Below are 21,195 nucleotides of genomic sequence, written 5' to 3'. Positions count from 1 at the left end.
TTATATACTAGAGCTTCCAGTAAACATTATAGGTAGGGATGTGTTAGAACAATGGGGAGCTTATTTGGTAGTTCCATAATAATGTTAAATATAATGCCTCTGTAAATAATGTTAAATATATGGTAACAGTTTAAATACAGGATATTTTGGCCAGCAACAGTTTAAATACTGGGCAACATGTTGCAACAGTTTAAATACTGGGTAACAGTTTAAATACTAGATATGGCAGTACTGGATAACAGTTTAAATACTGGATATTTTGATCAGTTGGTTTAAATGACGTCATATGTATATATGTGTATATGTATGTGTGTGTGTGTATATATATATATATATACACATATATATCCTATAAAGATACAATGGAAATCTTCTCAGTCAACAGCTTAATGATTTATTTGGATAGATTAAAACTAGAGTATTATGATGTTGTCTCTTTGCATTTTTCTTTTAGGTACTATTGTTTTATGTGTTTCTTATAAGGAGCATTTTGTTGTATAAATTTGGATTAAGTACCTATTCCCCCGGTCATGGGTGCTTAGTCTGGGTTCATGTAATACAATGTTTTTGCCAATCCAGATTGACAGCCCTCTTCAAAGGGATTCAACATGCGAGTAAAAACTTTTAGGCTAAGAATGATAAATGCCTTTTTGTATTATTTATATTGGAAAATTGTCACATGCTGTTTGAGCTCACTGAGACACTGACTCTGGAGGTGGGATTGGCCCTCCCACTTCAGGATCAAGCCTGTTATATCAAGATATTCATTCTCCAAAACTCCAGTCTCAGGCTGGCCCCCTGATCCTGTGACAAGAAAAGGAGACACAAAACAGCCTAAGAGTAAAACACTGTATGGTTACAACAGCTAAGGTGTAAACTACTGATATAGAGGGAATTATTGTCTATAGTAAAAATGGTCAATGGGATCCTCTTTGTGGTCATTAATACAGACTACAGTAATATGTATGGTTATATAAGAGATAAATTTAACTGGGTACCTTCTAGCTACAATGTCATGGATACATTAAAATGTACATTAAAAATTAAAAGGAAGGAATTATACACCAGATTATGAGGAATTTAGAATTTTAGGATATAAGAATCACAAATTATTAGTTATTAATCAGAGATTTTGTTTATTATTAATGGTTGTGTTTATTATTATATAAGATTTTGTTGATTATTAATTTAGGACTTCTATGAGAATTTGTTTAGTTATTAATATATGAGATTTTGTTTATTATGAGATAGTGTTTATTATTAACTTTCTAAATCTGCCCCAAGGAGAAGTTTTATCTCGTGCAGATGAGCATTTTTAACAGGAGTGATAACAAGAATTATCACTCCTGCCTGATCCAGTGAATGTCTGGATTAAGCGAGGAGAATCCCAAGATTGGGTGCCAGGAAAGTTACTAATACCAGGCAAAGGGTATGGTTTTGTTTCTACAGGAAATGGAGTCTCTTTCTGGCATCCCAGCTGATGGATCTGTTTGTAGACATTGACCAGTGAAGATGGCAATCTCAGAATGTGAAAGTTTTTCCTATAATCAGACACTTGAAAGACAAGCTTTAATATGGCAAAATTATAGGGGGTTAAAAGGAAAGGTTTATAGGTCTCAGAATCATACTTGGATTGATTCGGGTCCTTTAGGAAGTTGGTTCGAAGAATGTAAGGATTATAAGGAGTTTTCTTCAAAGTGTAATCTAAAAAATACTGTTCCTATGAAAGAGAAGTTTAATACTGTGAATCCTATTGCCAATCCTCAACCTCAGATAATATGACAAAGACTATATTCTCCTCAATTACATGTATGGAAATTATTAGCTGCTCTTAAGCCTGTAGATATTTTAAATGTACTAAAAATTCTCCCACAAATTATGATTTTTTTAAGGTTAAAAATAATATTACAGCTTGTGTACATTTCCCTTTAGTAATATTAATAGGACCCATAATCATACAAGGGATGAAGTTAACTTGTCAAAACTGTAGTTTATATACTTGCCTTAATAACTCTGTATTGTTTAATCAATCTTTTGAATCAGTCATGATTTTAACTCAATGAAATTCCTTATGGATTCCTGTGAAAATGTATCATCCCTGGGAAAGCAGTCCTATTCAAGGATTAATTGTGAGATTTTTTTAAAAAGACTGTTATGATGAGGCAAACATATGATTGGCTTGGTTATTCCCACTATTTTGGGACTTATCTCTCTAGCTACTATGGCTACTACTGCTGGTGTGGCACTTCAGAAATCTCTTCAAATGCAAGACTTTGTTGAACATTGGCATGATGATTCTCATAAACTTTGGACATATCAGGCTCAGATTAACTCACAACTACAGGAAGAAATTATGGCTTTACAAGGGGGGGCTACATTAGTTGGGAAATAAGTTATTGGAATTGCAAAAAACTATACAATATGTATGTGATTGGAATTCTTCTCAAATTTGTATTACACCATATAAATATAATGCTTCCGAATATGAATGAAAAAATATAGAATTGTATATTCAAGGCAAAATGGATAATGTAACTTTCAATGAGATACAACTGCAGGAGGAGATATATGGGATATTTTCAGAAGAAATACCTTCTACAAGTTCTGTTGATCAAATAGCTACTACCTTAGCGAATACCCTCTCTGGTCTTGATCCTTGAGGATGGTGGCAAAGTTTGTCACATAGTCTTGGATCTTCGGCTGTTACTTTTATAATACTTTTATGCTTATTGTTTCTAGGATATTGATGTGTTCTTGGAATTATGACTTGCATTACTAATAAACAATCTGCTGAAACTTTAGTCACTGATTTACATTATCAAAATGAGAAAATGAAGGCTGAAAATAATAAAGAAAGGGGAATTGCGAGGGTCTGATCTCTGATCTGAAATGAACTCAGAGCTTGAACGAGAGGCCTCAGTTACTCTTGGCACACCAAGAGTAAGGAGGAAGAACGCTTCCTCCCTGGTGACTTGAATGTTCTTGGCCTGAAGTTATTCTTATCATGAGACTAACTGTTCCTTGAACCCTGTTACAGGTACATAAGTAAGCTTGTATAATAAAGCTACAAAGATAGATAAGATCCCAAAAAGGGCTGAGCCCTGGGAACTTGAAGATACCAGGAAGGTACTGCAAATATTAGAATGAGACAATTTGGCTTGAGAAGAACATTTTCTTTTCCTCTTGTTTTACTATAAATAAGGTTGCTTCTTAGAATAAAGTATGCGCTGATTCACACTCCATTGCATCCCCTGCATCCTTATTTCTCTTGTACCTATACCTCGGGGTCCCCAAGCCCATCAGGCTTGAATTGTGGACACTGAACCATGACAAGTTCTCCTGTTTCTGTCTTGTTGGAGACCACCTCCCTGGTTGAACTCTGCAGAAAGCATGCTTGACTACAAGTGCAAAGTTGACAGCAGTCAAGATTGTCTATGATGGCAGAGCCAGATAGGCATGTAAGGGTTCTGAAACACAATGTCCCTTATGTTTATGTTTAGATCAGATAATAAACTATGCCTTATGCACACTGTTGTGTGAATAGCTCCTCTGTACCCTACAAACAGAACACACGTTGTTGTTTCCTGAGTGCCTGCAGAAAAATGTCCTTGAAGTGCATAGTATTTGCTCCTGAATACCTGCTTAGACTACCCCATCCCTGGGAATAAAACCTTGAGAGTTAGAGACTCGGTGCTCTTTGTTCTAAGGAACAGGGAGCCTCCTGGTCCCCAGATTTCTTAAATATTAAATTATCTGAGTGTGATATCTTATTATGAGATACCTCGCCATCCCTTTGTGTTCACCTCTACCCAGCCATGCAGGACATAGCACTGTCTCCCACATGAAAGCCCATTTCCAATCATCTCCAACACTGAGGGTCACATGCCCCTTGCACACACTGAGGTCAGTTCTATCAGAGTTGACTCTGAGCAGCCTTACCCGCAAAGCATGTTTGCTGCCACAGTATCCACTGGAAAGGGGTACAGACATAATTCCTGCAAGGCTGTTCACAATAACAATCTTCCCTTGCTTCCTCTCCATCATGTGAGGTAGAACACACTTGGTCAAGGACACCGTCCCTAAGTAGTTCAGCTCCATTAGCTCCTTGATGACATCCAGGCTGGTTTCGAGAGCCAACGATCGCTGGGATCTTCCACCATTGTTGACCAGAATGTCAATCTAGTTCCAAACAGTCAGAAAATGGGCACTCTGGGGCTATCCGAAGGAAATGGTTGCATATATTATTAACATGATGAATAAATGGGACATTGATATGGTTCTAGGAGGCAGCAATTAAAAATAAAATAAGCAGAATTCACCAATGGATTTCCATTTGAGGTAAGTTGAATGGGCAGCAACAAATGTCAGAAAAACAAAAACATCAGTAAGTGTTAGCTTCTTGCAGTGTACACTGAGGAATCAGTGCTTTGAAAGGATGAGAAATACTAATTAGCTAAAGCTAAAGACCCAAAGGTTAAGGAGCCAAGTCATGAGGCTGACCTTCCTGCATGCATCCCATCTGTCTACATCCTTTGGAACGAGACACCACAGATGAGAATCCCTTTGGTACTTTTTTCAAAGATGGATAAAATAATATGATTCATGCTCTCTGAATTAAATGCTACTTACTTTTAAAATATTTATTATTTTATGTTATATGTATGAGTGTGTTGCCTGCATGTAGATAGATGGGTGCACCTGAGACATGTAGTGTCTGCAGAGTTCAAAACTGGAGTTACAGATGGCTGTTAGCTGCCATGTGGGTGCTGGGAATCAAACCCTGGTCCTCTGCAAGAGCAGCCAGTGCTCTTAACTGCTGAGCCATCACTCCAGCCCCAAATGCTACTTACTTTACCAAACTCCTGGAGAACAGTTTTTGTGGCCACCTCATGGGAACTTCTGTCTCTCAAGTCAAGAGGTAAAACTAGGATATCTTTTTCTTTTAAATTGCCATTCTCTAAAAAAAGACAGGTAAACAGTATGGGAGTCATTCCATAGTTCAAGTGAACTCCTTGACTCTCCCATTAAATTTAACCTTTGCCATACTTAAAAGACTGGACAACGAAATTATTCTAGATGACTCTGTGAACTTGTCTCTTGTTGACCAGCATCTCATTCAAAAAATCTTACTGGCTTCAGAGGAAGTAGAAAAGAACATTAGAAAGGACTCTGGCAAAATCAAGATTATACTACAGTTGGCATGTGATGGCTCACTGTCATAATCCCAGCAATTAGGAGCCAGAGACACGATTCCTGAAGCAAATTTCTGTCCAGCATAGTCTAATATAGTGGGTTTCAGGCAAGTCTGAAAAAGTCGAGTCTCAAATATATATATTTATATGTATATATATGCAAATAAAATTATGCTATAAGATAAAGGAGAAAAATTCACCCAAGCGTGGTGGTCCACCACTGCAATCCCAGTACTCAGCACATGGAGCCAGGTAGACTGGGAGTTTGAAATGAGCATAAGCTACTTACCTAATCCTGTCTTAAAATAAACAACAATAACCAAGAAAAAAAGAAAAATTACACATTTTCTTTACAAGTATAGTTACATATTCTTTGCAATGGACACATAAAGGTCAGTTGCTCTTTCACAAACACTAATGAGCAATGGTTCACATTTAAATCAGTAAGAAGCTCAAAAGCCCAACAGTCAAGTGGTCCTCTGAAGCTTTTCACTCTAGACCAAGGATTCCAGTGGGCAAATGAGGAAAAACTCACAGTTTGTACAATTCTAACCTAGAAATAACAATTTGAGCTGTAACTGACCCTTTCTATTTCTGTTCACCAGAGAAACAACTGAAATCAATTATCCTGAACTCTAACCTTTCTATAAAACAAGAAATGCCAAGACTAAAAACAAGCAGTACAGAAAATGTCAGAGGAACAAACACTGTGAGATGGTGAGACATCATGGGTGTGAAAACAATGGAAGAGCTTGCTAGAGTGACCTCACAGAGAAAAGGGGAGCAGTGGTCCTCACCCCACTCAGAACTGCTGGGACAGGTCATCCTCTCTGCCAGAGCAGAGCTTGCAAGTCACAGAGGGGGAAGAGATATGGCCATTAAAAAAATATCAGGGGACAAAAACACAAGAGACTTTTTTTTGGTCTTTTTGAAACAGGGTCTCTCTATAGCCCTGGTTGGCCTGGAACTCGCTATGTAGACCAGGATGGCCTCCATCTCAGAGATCTTCCTGCCTCTGCCCGTGGAGTGCTGGGATTAAAGGTGTGTGAAGTCAAAGTCATCACACCTACAAGAGACTTTGAAATCAACATCATGAAAGAGGCTTGTGACTGTGCTGAGAGAGGGACAACAAACTCTGATCACTGGGTTAATGCAATCAGCAAAGGAAAGAAAGAGAATGACACGTAGAGATCACAAGTGTGCACACACATACACACACACACACTCTCTCTCTCCTGGTAGAAACATCAACACTATCTCACTTTCGGTTCTAACTTCCCTTGAAGCTGCTTTTCAAATGAACATGATCACAGCAAAATTCAAACAAAAATAGCACCCTTTATATGAGCATAGAAGATACTGCCTCTAGTTGCATTTTTATACCTAATTCCTTATCTTCCTTTTTGTCCTACCTTATCCCCCTGCCCCCAATATTTCTAATATCTAACATAAGGCTAAATAAATAAGGATTCTTCCTAAACTAAATTTTATTAGTTACACACATGAATGTTCTGGATAGGATCAAATATGTCCTTCCTCTAAGACATAAGGCATCTATCATTAAAAATCCACCAATACTTAAAAGTCCTGGTGGTGGCAGGTGTGGAAGCACACACCTTTAATCCCAGCACTCCACAGGCAGAGGCAGGCAGGTCTCTGTGAGTTCAAGGCCAGCAGCCTGGTCTACATAGTGAGTCCAGGGCAGCTGGGGCTACAGAGAGACCCTGTCGAAAAAGACCAAAAAAAAAAAAAAAAAGAAGACTTGGTTGTCACTGACTCCTAAATACCAAGAGTTGGTGAGAAGCCAGTAGAAAGGTGGCATCAATAAAGGAAAGCAAAGGTAGTACCTAAGAGATGACAAAGACGAGGCCTCGGCCAGTGCACTCGGGGCTCTGGAGCCAGAGTGAACCACTCAGGACAATCCCATCTTCTCTCAGGTCCCAAAGCGGCACTGGAGTTTGGATTCTGACTCACTTCTAGGAAGCACAGCTGCTTCTGTGGATCTACTCACCCAGGCATCTCCTCTTCACACGCTCCAGCTCCTGCACCCTTCGGGCTGACAGCACCAGATAGACTCCTAGTTTAGACAACTGGAGAGCCAGCTCCTCACCAATGCCACTTGATGCTCCAGTCACCCACACCACCATGTCAGTCAGCTCCCATTCTGCGGAAGAAGGAAGAGGGATGAAGAGGGCAGATAGGTGATGGGTGACACTCATATACCATAGAGCAAGAAAACATGAATGAAAGAATAAACAAACTGTAAACAATACCACTAAATATGAAGGCCTACTATGTGGAGCTTAAAAATTCAAGTACCAGTGCTGGAGAGATGGCTCAGTTCTTAAAAGCACTGACTGCTCTTCTAGAAGACCAAGCTTCCACTCCCAACACCCACATGGAGACTAAAAACCACCAGTCACTCCAGTTCCAGGGGATCCAACACCATTTTCTGGCATCGGGCATTTAGGACATGGGTGCATTTACATACGTGCAGGCAAAATACACAAAATAAAAATAAATAAAAGAAAATTTTTACAAACATTCAATACTCCAGACAGTACAGGCAGAGAGACAGTTTAGGTGGTGGAGTGCTTGCCCAGAGTGCACAAAGTCCTGGATACGATCCCCACACTTCTGTAAACTACACGTGGTAGTACAGGTCAGTAATCCCAGCACCTTGTGCAGAAGTTCAAGGCTATTCTTGGCTTCATAGTAAGGTGGAGGCCAGCCTGAGCTACAAAGACCTTTCCTCAAAAGAGTAATAATAATTCAAGTACCTTAAGAAAACATCTTCTACTAAGGTTTCTTAAAACATGAGTACAAACCATGTTATTACTAGTCACCTGCACGGTATTTTGTATATTTCAGAATCTTAGTGAATTTTCTAAACTTTACATTTACCTAAGCCTCCTAACTTCTATAATTTCATTCTAAGGCTCAATTTATCTACTTATTTAACAAAGAAAATTAAAGCTAGTGACTAGAAACTCATTGCCCAGGTTCAATATCCTTACCCATTAAATGGGAAATTCAGAATAAATGATTGCTGATGTCCCCACCTACTTTTCAGTTTGATAATTATGATTACTATAGCTAAAACACTGCTGAGGAATTGGAAAATATCAAATTTTGCTCAGTGGTATGATGTAATCTTTTTTTTTTTTAAAGATATTTTACATAGCACAGGCTTGCCTAGAACACACACTTGATTTTTCTGCCTGTGCATCCCAAGTGTGGGAATCACAGACGTGCACTACCTTGCCCCAGTCTTCAGGATTCTTAACTTTTTTCTTTCTTTCTTCCTTTCTTGTATGTGTGTGTGTTTGTGTGTGTGTGTGTGTGTGTGTGTGAGCACTGTGTATGTTTAGGCAGCAGGTCATGACATACTTGTTCATGACAACTAGTGTTCAGAGACAACTAGCAGGAATCTGTTTTATTCTACCTTTTCTACCAGACAACATTGTCTTGAAAATCTGATCCCCAAGTGAGTGACCTCACATCACAGAAGCTAGGATTTCATTCAAGATGAAATGCATAGGACAGACTGGTAAAGTGCTGTACTGTGCTTTGAATTGAGTTCCTAGTAAAGACTGAAAATGATCCAATATAAAAGCAAGATGGGAACTACTGTCCATCTGAACCTGTGGAGTCACTGTTGTACAAAATCTTGTGTCATGTATCTGAAATAGCTGTTATTGACCAAAACTATCATAGAAGTCATCATTTAACCTACCATTTCTAGTTTTCACCAGATTTCAGGATTCTGGTATACTCTTTCAGATACTTTTTATACCTATTCTTATTAGCAGAACCTTTAGCTCTGGAAATCATCAGCATCCAGTTCCATTTCACCACGTGACACAGTGAGGTACATCTCCCATGTGAAGACTCAAGAGCTTTTAATTTCCACAACTGGAAAAGTGATTAATACTAGAGCACCCTTCACAGGAGCTGAAAGAAAAGCCTTAACACAGCATCTAGTATACACTCAGGGCTTCAGTGCTGAGATCAACTGTAATCATCACTAAAATGTAAACAGATGCACTTTACAGCAGTAGAACATGGATTTCTCACGCAGTATCCTGTAGGCTATAATTTCTGCTACCCACGTGTGGTGGGGCTAGGTACTTAATGGTTTGAACATTTTTTCACTCATTCTCATGAGCTTAACACATCACAGTATTAAAACCTTCATTGGAGTCTTAGGAAAGCTCAGTTCTTCAGAAAAGAAAACTGAATTTTGCTGGATAAAGTTTCTCTCAGTAGTCTGTAAAATCCTTCAAGGTTAGGACCCTGTCCTCCTCCTTTGTAGCATGGCCTAAGTGCCTCAGAGTCTAGAAGATAGAAAGAACCTCAAAAATAAATAGCTAGTGGATAAACACCCAAGTACTGAGGCAGAAACAAAGCCCACTCTGCCCATTATCCTATGGTGGATATATTTAGTTACCATCAATTTTTCCTCCAGGGCTGGGGACTAAGCCCAGTGCCTTAAGATTGTTAGGCAGGTGTACTACCACCAAACTATAGAAATAAACAGGGTTGATATTTTAAAACCCAACTTAGACATTTCTTTGACATTCAAGAACATACAACTTGTCTTTAGAAAAAAGGTCAACTGTAAATATATAAACAAAGATGGAAACATACCAAACTCTATAACACTTTCCTTTCAGACAAGATGCTCTTGGGAAAAGGCACAAATGACCAAGAAATTTCCATGAACAGCTGATGTGTATTCAGGTAACAGTTAAACCTTTAGGACTACTCACTAAAAGTTTGACAGTACTTTATTCTACAGTGATTATGGTTTGATTTGTAACTGCTTATTAACTGCCTAAAGCTAACAGAGATTCCATTATTTATACCAATAAGCATATATCATGTAAGCCAAGCAGGAATCTGTCTGGCTCATGTTTATGCCCATCTCGTCACAGATCTGACCCCCATCTTCCCACCCTCAAACAGAAAAAGTATTAATTTAGCATCCACTTTTATTTGCTCATTATTTCCACAGGATCTGGCAATCACAAAGCCTGCTGTGAAGAGCCTCTGGAGCAGATACTGAGGGTTAACAAGAATCCTGGACATTCAAGTGCAACCCAGCTTGAGCAATCTCTCCTGAGGCCCTTGACTACTCTCTACCTCATTCCCTCACAGTGTGGAAGCTGGCTATCTCCAAATTGAGACAGCTGCCATGTCCTCCCTGTGTCCTGTCACCTCTGGCTTCTGTAAGGCTAAACAAGTCCAGTTTCTGCTCCCTGTCTTCATGTGACCCAGTGCTGGTATTCCTCACTCTGCTCAGGATACTCTGCCTGTACTGTTACTTTTCTGACCAAAAGTTATAGAGTTTATAGAGGATAGAGTTTATTTTGACTTATGGTTCCAGATAGATAAGAGTCCATCACAGAGGAGAGGCATGGCAGGAGGAGCAGGAGACTGAGAGATCACATCTTCGACTGCAAACAAGCAAAGACAGAGCAAACTGAAAGTGGGGGACTATGAACCCTCAAAGCCTTTTCACAGTGACATACTTCCTCCAACAAGCCAGTATGTTCTAAACCTCCCCAAACAGCACCACCAACTGGAGACCAAGTAGTCAAACGCCTGAGCCTGTGGAAAACACTTCTCATTCAAACCACCACACTGCCTAAGTCAGGTCAGCCAATGCTCCTACTAAGGGGAGCCAGCAAGATCAGGACACAGGTGTTGGGGGACCCTGCTGCTAAGGTTGCAGTCCCCCATGCCAGATAGCTCTAAGGAGCTATATATGGAAGGACTCCCTTTCTCAGCAGGGGGGCTCCTCTTCTCTGCCTGACTTATCTGGAAAGTGCCTCTGAGCACAGATGCCTGACCTTATTTGGAATATGACCTTGGGCATAGTTACCTGCAGTAAAACTGCCCCCAGGTTGTTTTCTATATGATAATTAGGCATTGCCCTATAGCCAGGTGATAGGATCCCCCTACTACATGTAAATAAAGCATACTATGAGCACCTATCAGCTGAAGCTTTGGCTGCTGCCTCCACACTACATTTTTCCCTGACCCCCACTGAATAAATGAGCTGTATCACTGAATCTGACACCCTGGAAGGTCTTTTCCATCATGCTCACTGGCTGTCCTGACCCCATTCGTCTCTTCTGCTCCCTTTGTTTTCATGGGTCAGTGGCCAATGGCCCATGAGGGGAGGGGGAGACCCACATCTGGCACCCAACATGGGGCTCCTAGGAATGCGTGGAGTTTGTGAGTACCCCCTCTCTCCAAGAGGGTAGCAGCAGCTTTGCCTTGGCCATCCCACCCTTGAGGAACAGCAGTCTCTCCTCTTTCCTCCTTTTACTTTCGGTGTGAGTCTTTGAGGCTTGCACTGTGGACGGGTGAGGAATTCCCTGAGGCCTTCAGGTCCCAGGAATGTTCCCCTAGGAATCAGTGTTTTACCCCCTTTCCTCTTCTATCTTGAACGATGCCCCTAGAAACAAAGAATCCCCAAAGTTCTATCATGCAGGGATTTTCACACAAGCATTGAATTCAATTTCTAAGATAACAAACTTCCTTATCTGTTTTGTTATCTCGCCCCCAGGGCACTCAGGCTCAAGCTAAACCAGTTAGGTGAGAACTTGGGCTCAAAGTGAACTGATTAGGTGAGAATTTAAATTGGCCTGCCCCATAACATAAACAAAAACAAGGGATTTAAAGCAGTGGGTAGCTGCAGATCACTTAAAGAATATAAGACAGCTTGCGCCATAAACAAATGGAAAAAAGATCTTAAAAGCCATTTTTTTCTGTAAACCTTTTCTTGGGGAAGGGGTTTGCCCAAGACAACCATCCTGCGTAGTCCTCCATGCACCCACGGGCTTTCCCTTGGGGGAAAATGCCTTCATGCCATGCACACCTGGATGGAAGGCTGGCTCACACCGAGGGCACGCACTTGCGCAGTGCAGGTCATGGCCTTTTTCCCCCCTCCAGGGGCATGCCACGGTGGTGGCTACTGCAGCCCACGGGAGACAAACTACTACCAACACATAGTTACAACAATGAGAGGGATAAAAAGGGATAGCGTACTTGGATGGGAGACTTAAGATGCGGACACCACTGGTACCAATCACTCCCCTTTTCTGCATTGTGATTCTACGCCTGTTTTTTTCTGGAATAGAGTATTTCCCTCTCTGATGCTCAGTTGCTGTATGCTTGCTTTTGTCCCTGCCACATCATTCCCTGGGTACCTTCCAGTTACAATGCCATAGATAGACTAAAAAGAAAAGAGTATTATGATATTGTCTCTTTACATTTTCTTTTAGGTACAGTTGTTTTCTGTGTTTCTTATTCCCCAGGTCATGGGTACTTAATTCAAGATCACGTATAATAAATTATAAAATGTTTTTTCCAATCCAGACTGACAGCCTTCTTCAAAGGAATTCACCATGCACGTTAGCAGTCTTGCCTTAGTTTAAAAGTAAAACATGGATAAACAATTTTTAAAAACTTTTAGGCTAAAGAAAAACAAATGCCTTTTTGTATTAATTATATTGGCAAATTGTCACGTGCTGTTTGAGCTCACTGAGACTCTGACTCTGGAGATGGGATTGGCCCTCCCACTTCAGACTCAAGCATATTATATCAAGATATGTTCACCAAAACTCTCCCAGGCTCAGTCTGAGCCCCTGACCCTGTGACAAGAAAAGGAGAACAACAAAACAGCCTAAGAGTAAATACACTGTACAATTAAAAACAACTAAGTTGTAAACTAATTTCAACTGACGGTATTACTGTCTATAGTAAAAATAGTTAATGGGATTCTCTATTTGGTCACTAACACAGACTAATGTAAAATGTGTAGTAAATACAAAGATAAATTTAACTACTTAATACACAACAGGATAGATTTTTTTTAAAGAGAGATCTTTAAAAGAGAGATCAGTCAGTAACTAAAGCATCAGTTTTCCTTAATTGATTATGCCAAAAGCTGCAAACATCAATTTGATAATGCTTAAATATGTACCAGTTGCTTCGTTCCATCCACCTCATCAAGTGTGTATGGCTTTGTCCAACATAGCCATTTTGAGATAAGATTCTCACATGTATATACATATATATGTATATTTATATATATGTATGTATATGTGTGTATGTTAAATTTTAATAATGTAAAAGTCTAAACAGGGTTATACCAATCGCTTCTTCCACCTAAAGCAAGCTGTTTGTAGACCACTCTCTAAACTACATAAGGTAAAATATTTTTAAACTGACTTGTGTTTTCTATAAGGTTTACCTGGAAACATAAAACACAGTATGTACATGGGTAATATTAACTTATTACATTATCTTATGCATATAATTTAGATTCCATGTTCTTTTAATAAGATGATGCTACACACTACTTTTTTAGTTAAACAACTACCATATTCATGACTTCAACTGTGTCCACTAACAAAAGATCATCACAATTGGACTTGTGGAGTTAAGTAATTAAAGGAGGAGGGGTAAACAGGGTCATTGGACCCTCACCTGAGTATACAGCTGCTCTTCCCAACCAACTGTGTGTTATTTGGCCCTAATCATACATGGTCTCCTGGGTTTGGGGAGGACTAAAGTGTATTATCTGAGGAAGGTTAGGAAGAGAAGGCTTGATCCTTGCTGGGTTAAGGCTTTCCAGTGTAAATAATCTTAGGTCACTCATATACCCCAGCAACCCCTCAGTCATCTCCATAACTAAGCTCAATAAATTCATTGGTTCCCCAGAAAAACTTTAATGTAATCAAATATTGGTTTGATATAACCTAAAATGGGGGAAAACATTGCTTAGTATCCCCAGTAAGAGAATTCTCACAAGATGAAAAATTTGTTAATAATATTATGTCGCATGGTTATTAAGAAAGAGAATGGTAAGGTAAAAGATGTTATAAGGATACAGGAATGGAGGTATTCTGTTAAAAATGAGAAAGCCTAAGCAAGTGATGGAGGCCTATGTAGGTTTGTTATGATTTATCAAGCATGAGAAAAAGATCTTAAAATTTCTAAGGTCATAGCTTAGTCAACTAGTTTAAGGCTGTCTCATCAAGGTTTATTTTAAAATGTTTGGGTTTTGCCAAAGCTCTATCTACATAATACATGGTAATTAAAAGTACCAGATTGGTGTAACTAACTTAATAGCCAGGCTTTGAGGCCTATGCTAATCTGGTCAGAGGGACTAAAAGGGACAATTTTTTGTTCCTTGCCCTCCAAGGTCAAACAAGTTCCAGGGGCTATGGAGCATCTCTCAAAATGTACTGTAACTTTGGTGAGTCACCTGTCCTCTTGTTCAGGGAGGTCATGGAGACCCCAGAAAATGGACTTAAACAAGTGTCCAGTCTACAAAGAGGAGGGTCAACACAGAGGAAACATTTCCTCCATACTTCTAAGCAAAGCCCAGGTCAAGCAGGACCTCTTGACTTATTTTCAAGTAGATGGAACTGGTAAAAGCCTGAGGGGCCAGGAGCTCCCCCCAAACTCATGTGACCTCTGAGGAACAGATCCTCATATGACCTTAAAAGTAATAATAAATTGGCTTATTTGGGCCAACTGTATGGTCTTAAACACCAAAAAGGAAAGTATAACCAAAGATTAAATTCATCAGTTTCTTTAAGAATTCAAGGGATTACACATCCCAGACATTAGACTTCAGTTCTTATGTTATTTAGATAATTATTTCTCATTGGTGGTTTTGTTCCTATAGGACAGTGCTATTCAGGTGTAGGACTTTAAATCTTGGTCTACAATACAGTAGTGCCCACCTGCAGCTGAGGGAAACAACTCACTATTGTTCTAAAATGATGGCTAAATTTGTTTTCTCTCCCTATCTAGAGACCATTTAAGAAGGAACTGATTCTAGCCACTCCAACAGTTATCAAAGTGCCTGACAAAAAATCCTGAGTTCATCAATCATCAGTCCAGCTTTAACAGACAAAAGAAAAATGAGGAGAAACCCGTTAGACGGATGTTTTTGGAAGCCCTCATTAAGAAATTCCAATGGACTTTAATTTGGACATTTTTCTGGTTCCCTGACTAGAAACTGTAATACTAACTACTCTTGCCTTTACTCTTACCTTTACTTTTCCTTCACACCTCCCAGGCACCAGTCAGGCACCTTCCTTTTCTCCCTATAGTTAAGAGTTATGTAATTTGGGAGTCTTTTACATAGATCCACTGAAGGGGGTACCCCAATTGCCTCACTCTGCATCCCTCTTCAGCACGGAAGCAGTCAGAGCGGTCTGCATCCCAATTCCCTATTGGCAATTTTGGTAAGCCTCTTCAGAGGATGGTATGATAAGAATGGGAGATAGAAATCAGCTAGGCAGATAGGGTAAAAAGACCCCAAAGAAAAGTAGCCAGTTTCTTTCTTGGCTAAAAGTCAAAATGTCCTTGGGCCTTTTAACAAAGTACTCTGTGCCAAAGGCCAAAAATATTAAACATATTTGGGAGCTTTTATCCTAAAAAGATTTTGGGGTTACCTCTTCAGAGAGGGGAATGTTACAATATCAATAGCCCCCTGATTATGCTGTGTTATTTTGAGGCTTGCTCCCTGTTTCATACAATTTCTTCCAAATTGTCACAATTGCTAAAATTACTACCAATCAGGTCATGGTCAATTATCAGACTTTTGATTCTCCCAAGATAGATGAATTGGCTCTTAAAGCTTGTGATGACACTTCTCCATTATAAAACAAAACAGGGGGAGATGTTGGGGGACCCTGCTGCTAGGGTTGCAGTCCACCATGTCTGGATAGCTCTAAGGAGCTCGGTGCTATATGGAAGGACTCCCTTTCTCAGCAGGGGCCTCCTGTTCTCTGCCTGACTTATCTGGAAAGTGCCTCTGAGCATGGATGCCTGACCTTGTTTGGAATATGACCATGGGCATAGTTACCTGCAATAAAACTGCCCCCAGGTTTTTTCTATATGATAATTAGGCATTGCCCTATAGCCAGGTGATAGGATCCCCCTACCACATGTAAATAAAACATACTATGAACACCTATCAGCTGGCTGCTGCCTCCACACTATATTTTTTCCTGACCCCCACTGAATAAATGGAGCTATATCACTGAATCTGACTCCCCGGAAGGTCTTTTCTGTCATGCTCACTGGCCGTCCTGACCCCTTTCATTGCTTCTGCTCCCTTTGTTCTCGTGGGTCGGTGGCCAACGGCCCATGAGGGGAGGGAGAGACCCACACACAGGGTTCCCAGGGGGTCTAGATAGTACACAGTAGGGTAACATACCTCAACTATTTGCCTTGTCAGTCAGAAGGGTAGTCCATGGAGGACTGTACTAAGCACTGTTGTGTCCCTAGTGCTTAGAACAAAAGAATCATTTAATCATTTGTAGTAGTTAGAGGCAATAAATGTTTGCAAAGGTTGCCAAGACTTCCTAGGCCTTTCCAGCAGCCACTCCACAGCAGGCCCAGCTGAGGCTGCAGTCAGCCGGTAAAATGCTTGCCTGCCATGCACAAGGCCCTGACTTCAACCCTCAGTACTGCAAAAGAAGTACTATTCCCATCCGCCCTCACTGCAATTCCTTTTTTTTTCGGTCTTTTTGAGACAGGGTCTCCTTGTAGCCCCAGCTGTCCTGGACTCACCATGGAGACCAAGCTGGCCTCGAACTCACAGAGATCCGCCTGCCTCTGCCTCCTGAGTGTTGGGATTAAAGGTGTGTACCACCATGCCCGGCTATTACTTTTTAATTCCACAATCATTGTATATGGATCTATGTGCTCTAGATATATCTGCTTTATACATGAAAGTTCTGTAAAGCTTATTCTTTAGTCAATGTTATTTTAAAATAAGTCAAACTTAAAATTTAAAAATCTATTAACATTTGTGATAGCTTTCTGTTACTGCATTGAACTACCTGAGAAAATCACCTAAAAGGATGAAGGGCAGATTTGGATCAAGGCTTCAGTATTCTGTCAGTCACTTGACCTAGCAGGTTTTAGGCCTGTGGTGAGACAGGACATCATGGCAGAAGTACAAGGCAGAGGAATATTGTGCATCTGGTGGCCTAGAAGTGAAAACAGGGAGACAGAGGGGCTGAGTCCCAGTCTACCCTTCTACAGCCCAGTTCTGATAACCTGCTTTCACCAAATAGGCCCCTCTCAAGATCCTTCCACTGCTTCCCACAGGCACTACCAACCAGTGACCAAGTCTTAAACACATGAGCCACTGAAGAAATTCCAGATCCAAAACTGTAACATTTCTATCACACAGTATATACTGAACAATTTTGAATATAACTATTTACTTACATAAATAGCAATATATCAAATTACCCATGCAAATTTGCAAATTATGTAACTACATAATAATTGGTGATTAAATTTAAATTATACTTGGAAATATTTTTTCCAGAAATATTTAAGCAATTAAATATATGTCTTAAAAAATATGTTTAGGGGCTGGAGCAAGAGTTCAACATTTAAAAGCACTTGCTGCTCTTCCAGAAGACCTGAGTTTGGTTCCCAGCACTGATATCAGACAGCTCACAACCACATGTGAATCCAGTTCCTGGAGATCCAATGACCTCTTCTAGCTTCTGAGGGGATGTGCACATACCCACACATAGATATATACACAAATAAACTCTTCAAAGTTATTTTCAGTAGCCAGGGATAGATAGAGGTGCAGGGCTGTAATCCCTGAACTTGGGAAGGAGAATTAGGAGCTCACAGTCATCCTCAGCTACACAGAATTCAAGGCCAGTCTGAGCTACATGAGACTGTCTCATCAAAAGAACCAATGAACAAAATTATTTTTAGTGGACTTAACTTTTAGCTTTTGCTTGATATGAGAAAATAACTTTTACTAGCTGTTCCATATAGATTCAGATAAAACTTTAATTAAATCTTCAAATTAAATAAAAGCATCAAGGTGTAAATGCAAACGGAAATCACAGGCAGCTGAAGGCAGTGAAAAGGCAAACACATTCTGTCTAAACACAACAAGGAGGAAAGAGAAAGCCCTACAAATAATCAAAGTGTAGAAGGTTTGACATTCCTGCTTTCAAACAAGAGACAGCCACGGCCACACTCATGTGTTTCCATAGTTTTGTAACATGGAACTTGCAAAAAATTGGTTTTGTTTTTTGTTTTTTGTTTTTTTTTTTTTTGTATTTGTCAGCATTGCACAAGTTGGAGTCAAGGAAACCCAAACACAGAAGTGAAACTCAGAGAAAGATTTTGTCTGGCAGACTCTTGGAGGGACTTAAAATACTATACTATCTTTATTTTTTCAGTTCCCAAGACCCTAATTTCACCTCCCCTGTCCTACTGAATTGGAAACAGCCTGTCTTCTGACACTTCCAAACACACTTCCTCACCTGCTTCCAGTATCTTTCACCCTGAACTTGGGACAGAGGCATCCCACTTATGTCCTGTGAGCATCAAAGCCAACCTTAGGCAGGTCATTCACTTTGTCCGAATGTCAGTTTCTCTGACGGAAAAATAACATTAATAATACCCACTTGGTTAAGAGTTGTCCCAAATGTCAGGAGTTGTTTGTGAAGTGCTCAGCACACTGTCTACCTGTTAAAACATGGGACCCCATATAGTAAACGACCGTTAAATACGAAGCAAGGCCCAAACCAAAATGGACAGAATGTCCCTTGGTGTGCCCCAGAACAATCTCGCTCCTGGCAAAATGCCAAGTCAGCCTTTTGACTGTTACACTTTCGATCTAGTGAGTAGGTGGGAGGGAGACAGGCAGAGGATAAACACCTACAGGAAAAACAGACACTGAGCCTCTCCACAAGGACGGAGGACACACACTGCTTCCCACGGTGTCCTCCCTGATACTGCCTGGGAACCCTGGATCCTAGTGAAGAACTGAGTCCTGCAGGTGCCCCAGGATTCCGGAGCCCTTTTGGAGTTCGGCGACTTCTGGAGAGCTTTCCTAGGCAGGACCAAGACAGACGACAGAGCGGCAAAGCTGCCCCTTGAGCCCCAGCCTCTTCCTCCCAGACCTTCAGCCCCTGGGAAAGGCTCAGCCTGGCAACACAGAGGCTCCAGCAGCAGGGAGGGGCCCAGGCCCACAGCAGAGGACTCCAGGATCGGGGCGTGGAGCCCCAGCATCGCGGACGCTCACCTGGGCGACGCCCCTGCCACTCGGCCCAGAGCAGCGTCAGGTCAGCATCCGCCCGCAGGAAACGCAGTAGCTGCACGAGGGGCAGAAGCAGCGCGCATAGCGCCATCAACCAGAGCACCAGCTCCCAGCTCATCTCGGCTCCTACGACTGCTGCTAGGCCCCGACCGGAAACCAGCCGTCCCGCCCAGTGCTCTGCGGGGTGAGCTGCAGGAAGGCGGGGCCCTGGGCGCCGCCCGGCCCCTGAGCTGTGCCTGGAGCTGCACCACGGTGGCCAGGGGACACACCCGTGCCCCAGCACCCCAGCTGCCTTCCTCCTGGAAGCTGTGTGTGAGACCAAAGAAGTGTTGCACTAGAAACAAAAGACATGGATGACTTAATTGCTTGGCGACACCGATGTTAGTAGTCAACAAGATTTATGATGGCAGGAAAGATTCTTTTTAATCGCGGCTTATAGGACCAGCACTTTCCAACACTCTGGTTGTGCCTAGGAGAGAAAGAAAACATCCTAACTGAATGCCGCCGAGGCTCTTTCCTCCCCTGCCCTACCTGGGAACCCAGCCCAAGCCTTTGTGCATAAACTGAGCCACACCCTTACTCCCTCAGCTACACTTACTTTCAAAACCTTTTTCCTTTTTTTTAAACTGAGTAAAAGAATCAGTGGGTAGGGCTGGGCGTGGTGGCCCCCGCCTTTAAGCACCCAGGGAGGCAGAGGCAGGTGGATCTCTGGGAGTTCAAGGTCAGCCTGGTCTCTACTTAGTGAGTTCCAGGCCAGCTGGGGCTGCAGGGAGACTGTCTCAAAAAGATAAAAAAAAAAAAAAAAAAAAAAAAAAAAAGAATCCATAGGAAAGATTACAAGAGAAAAAGCCTGTAAGGACACAGACTCTATCCAATAATTGTATTTATTTTTTCTTTTGTATTGTTGGTATTCTTTTTATGAATGGTTCATTATTTTTTCCATTGTAATAATAATAATTTCTTGAACTCCAACTTAAAAGGCAGGGACTGTATAAACTTCGATATCTTGCACCTGTAGCGTGCCCCAAGCATTGAAAGTCTCTGAACTAGTAATGAATTAGAAATCTCTGGGTTCTGATTCCAGGAGTCCTAAGGAGCATGTGAGCTAGCTAAACTTTAACCTGTGAGGTTGCTTGCCCTAATTGCCACTTGGAATAATACTGATCAAGAGTTGTTCTAGTGAGCTTGTCATCTTTGTCATGTGAATTTTACTTTCTATACAATGCATTGTTGTAGGACAGAGTTCACAAAAAAATCAACAACACCACTTTAAGAAAAGTAGCAAGGTAAATTTTAATTTTTGACAGGCCAGGCTATCTCGGGAGTAGAAGCAGCCCTGATGATTGTCGGGTCAGAGTTTTTATAGGATTGCAGAATTATTATTAAAACAGGACACTTGTGAACCAATCAGGTTTGTACAACATAGCAGAATTTTGACTCTATTAATCAACAACCAATCATTATACAGACAAGTGATAACAGTCATATAACTTGGCATCCAACTTTGTGACCTTAACACTAGCCAGCTATTTTAGCCATAATAAGTATAATAAGACAGTCAAAGTAAATGACTTCTAGGTGTTCATACAATAACAGGATAACAAGGGTGGTCTTATGCCCTGTGTCAAGGTGACCCAAGATAGCAAGCAGATTACAGAAGCAAAAACAAGCTGGTTAGTCAGATGTATAATGTCTGGATGTAGCACATTCCATGATTCATGACTAGGTCAATTTCCCAAGAAACAAGGTTGCCCCCCTTTTCCTTTTGGTGTGGAGCAAAGTTGCTGCTAAAATGGCTCTGAACAAAATGGAGTAACTTAGGTAAGTTTTCTGAGCCAGTTCATGCATTGCTTTTATAACAAGATGTTTTAAAATACCATG

At 40.9% G+C, this 21,195-nt stretch overlaps 1 protein-coding gene and 1 long non-coding RNA gene across 2 annotated transcripts in view; one reads left to right on the top strand and one right to left on the bottom strand.

Moving 5' to 3' along the window:
* The window catches only part of LOC103739186 (dehydrogenase/reductase SDR family member 7), a 31,882-nt gene extending 12,394 nt beyond the window's left edge, over positions 1–19,488 (bottom strand). Inside the window, exons 1-4 of the mRNA XM_008839491.3 lie at positions 19,300–19,488; positions 7,204–7,356; positions 4,851–4,957; positions 3,940–4,179 (exon numbers count right to left, since the gene is read on the bottom strand). Of these exons, the coding sequence (XP_008837713.1) occupies positions 3,940–4,179; positions 4,851–4,957; positions 7,204–7,356; positions 19,300–19,432 (633 nt within the window). The 5' untranslated portion in view covers positions 19,433–19,488. The remainder of the gene's footprint in view (positions 1–3,939; positions 4,180–4,850; positions 4,958–7,203; positions 7,357–19,299) is intronic.
* Positions 4,966–10,958, top strand: LOC115071431. The gene is made up of 3 exons (XR_003850517.1): positions 4,966–5,909; positions 9,869–9,935; positions 10,210–10,958. It is a non-coding gene; the product is annotated as an uncharacterized LOC115071431 (long non-coding RNA).
* Positions 19,489–21,195: the final 1,707 nt, after the last annotated feature.

This window comes from Nannospalax galili, unplaced genomic scaffold, assembly GCF_000622305.1.
Source record: "Nannospalax galili isolate Female #2095 unplaced genomic scaffold, S.galili_v1.0 scaffold336, whole genome shotgun sequence".
Taxonomy (NCBI): domain Eukaryota; kingdom Metazoa; phylum Chordata; class Mammalia; order Rodentia; family Spalacidae; genus Nannospalax; species Nannospalax galili.
Note: the sequence above shows the minus strand (reverse complement) of the source record. Positions and strands in the feature narration are given on the sequence as shown.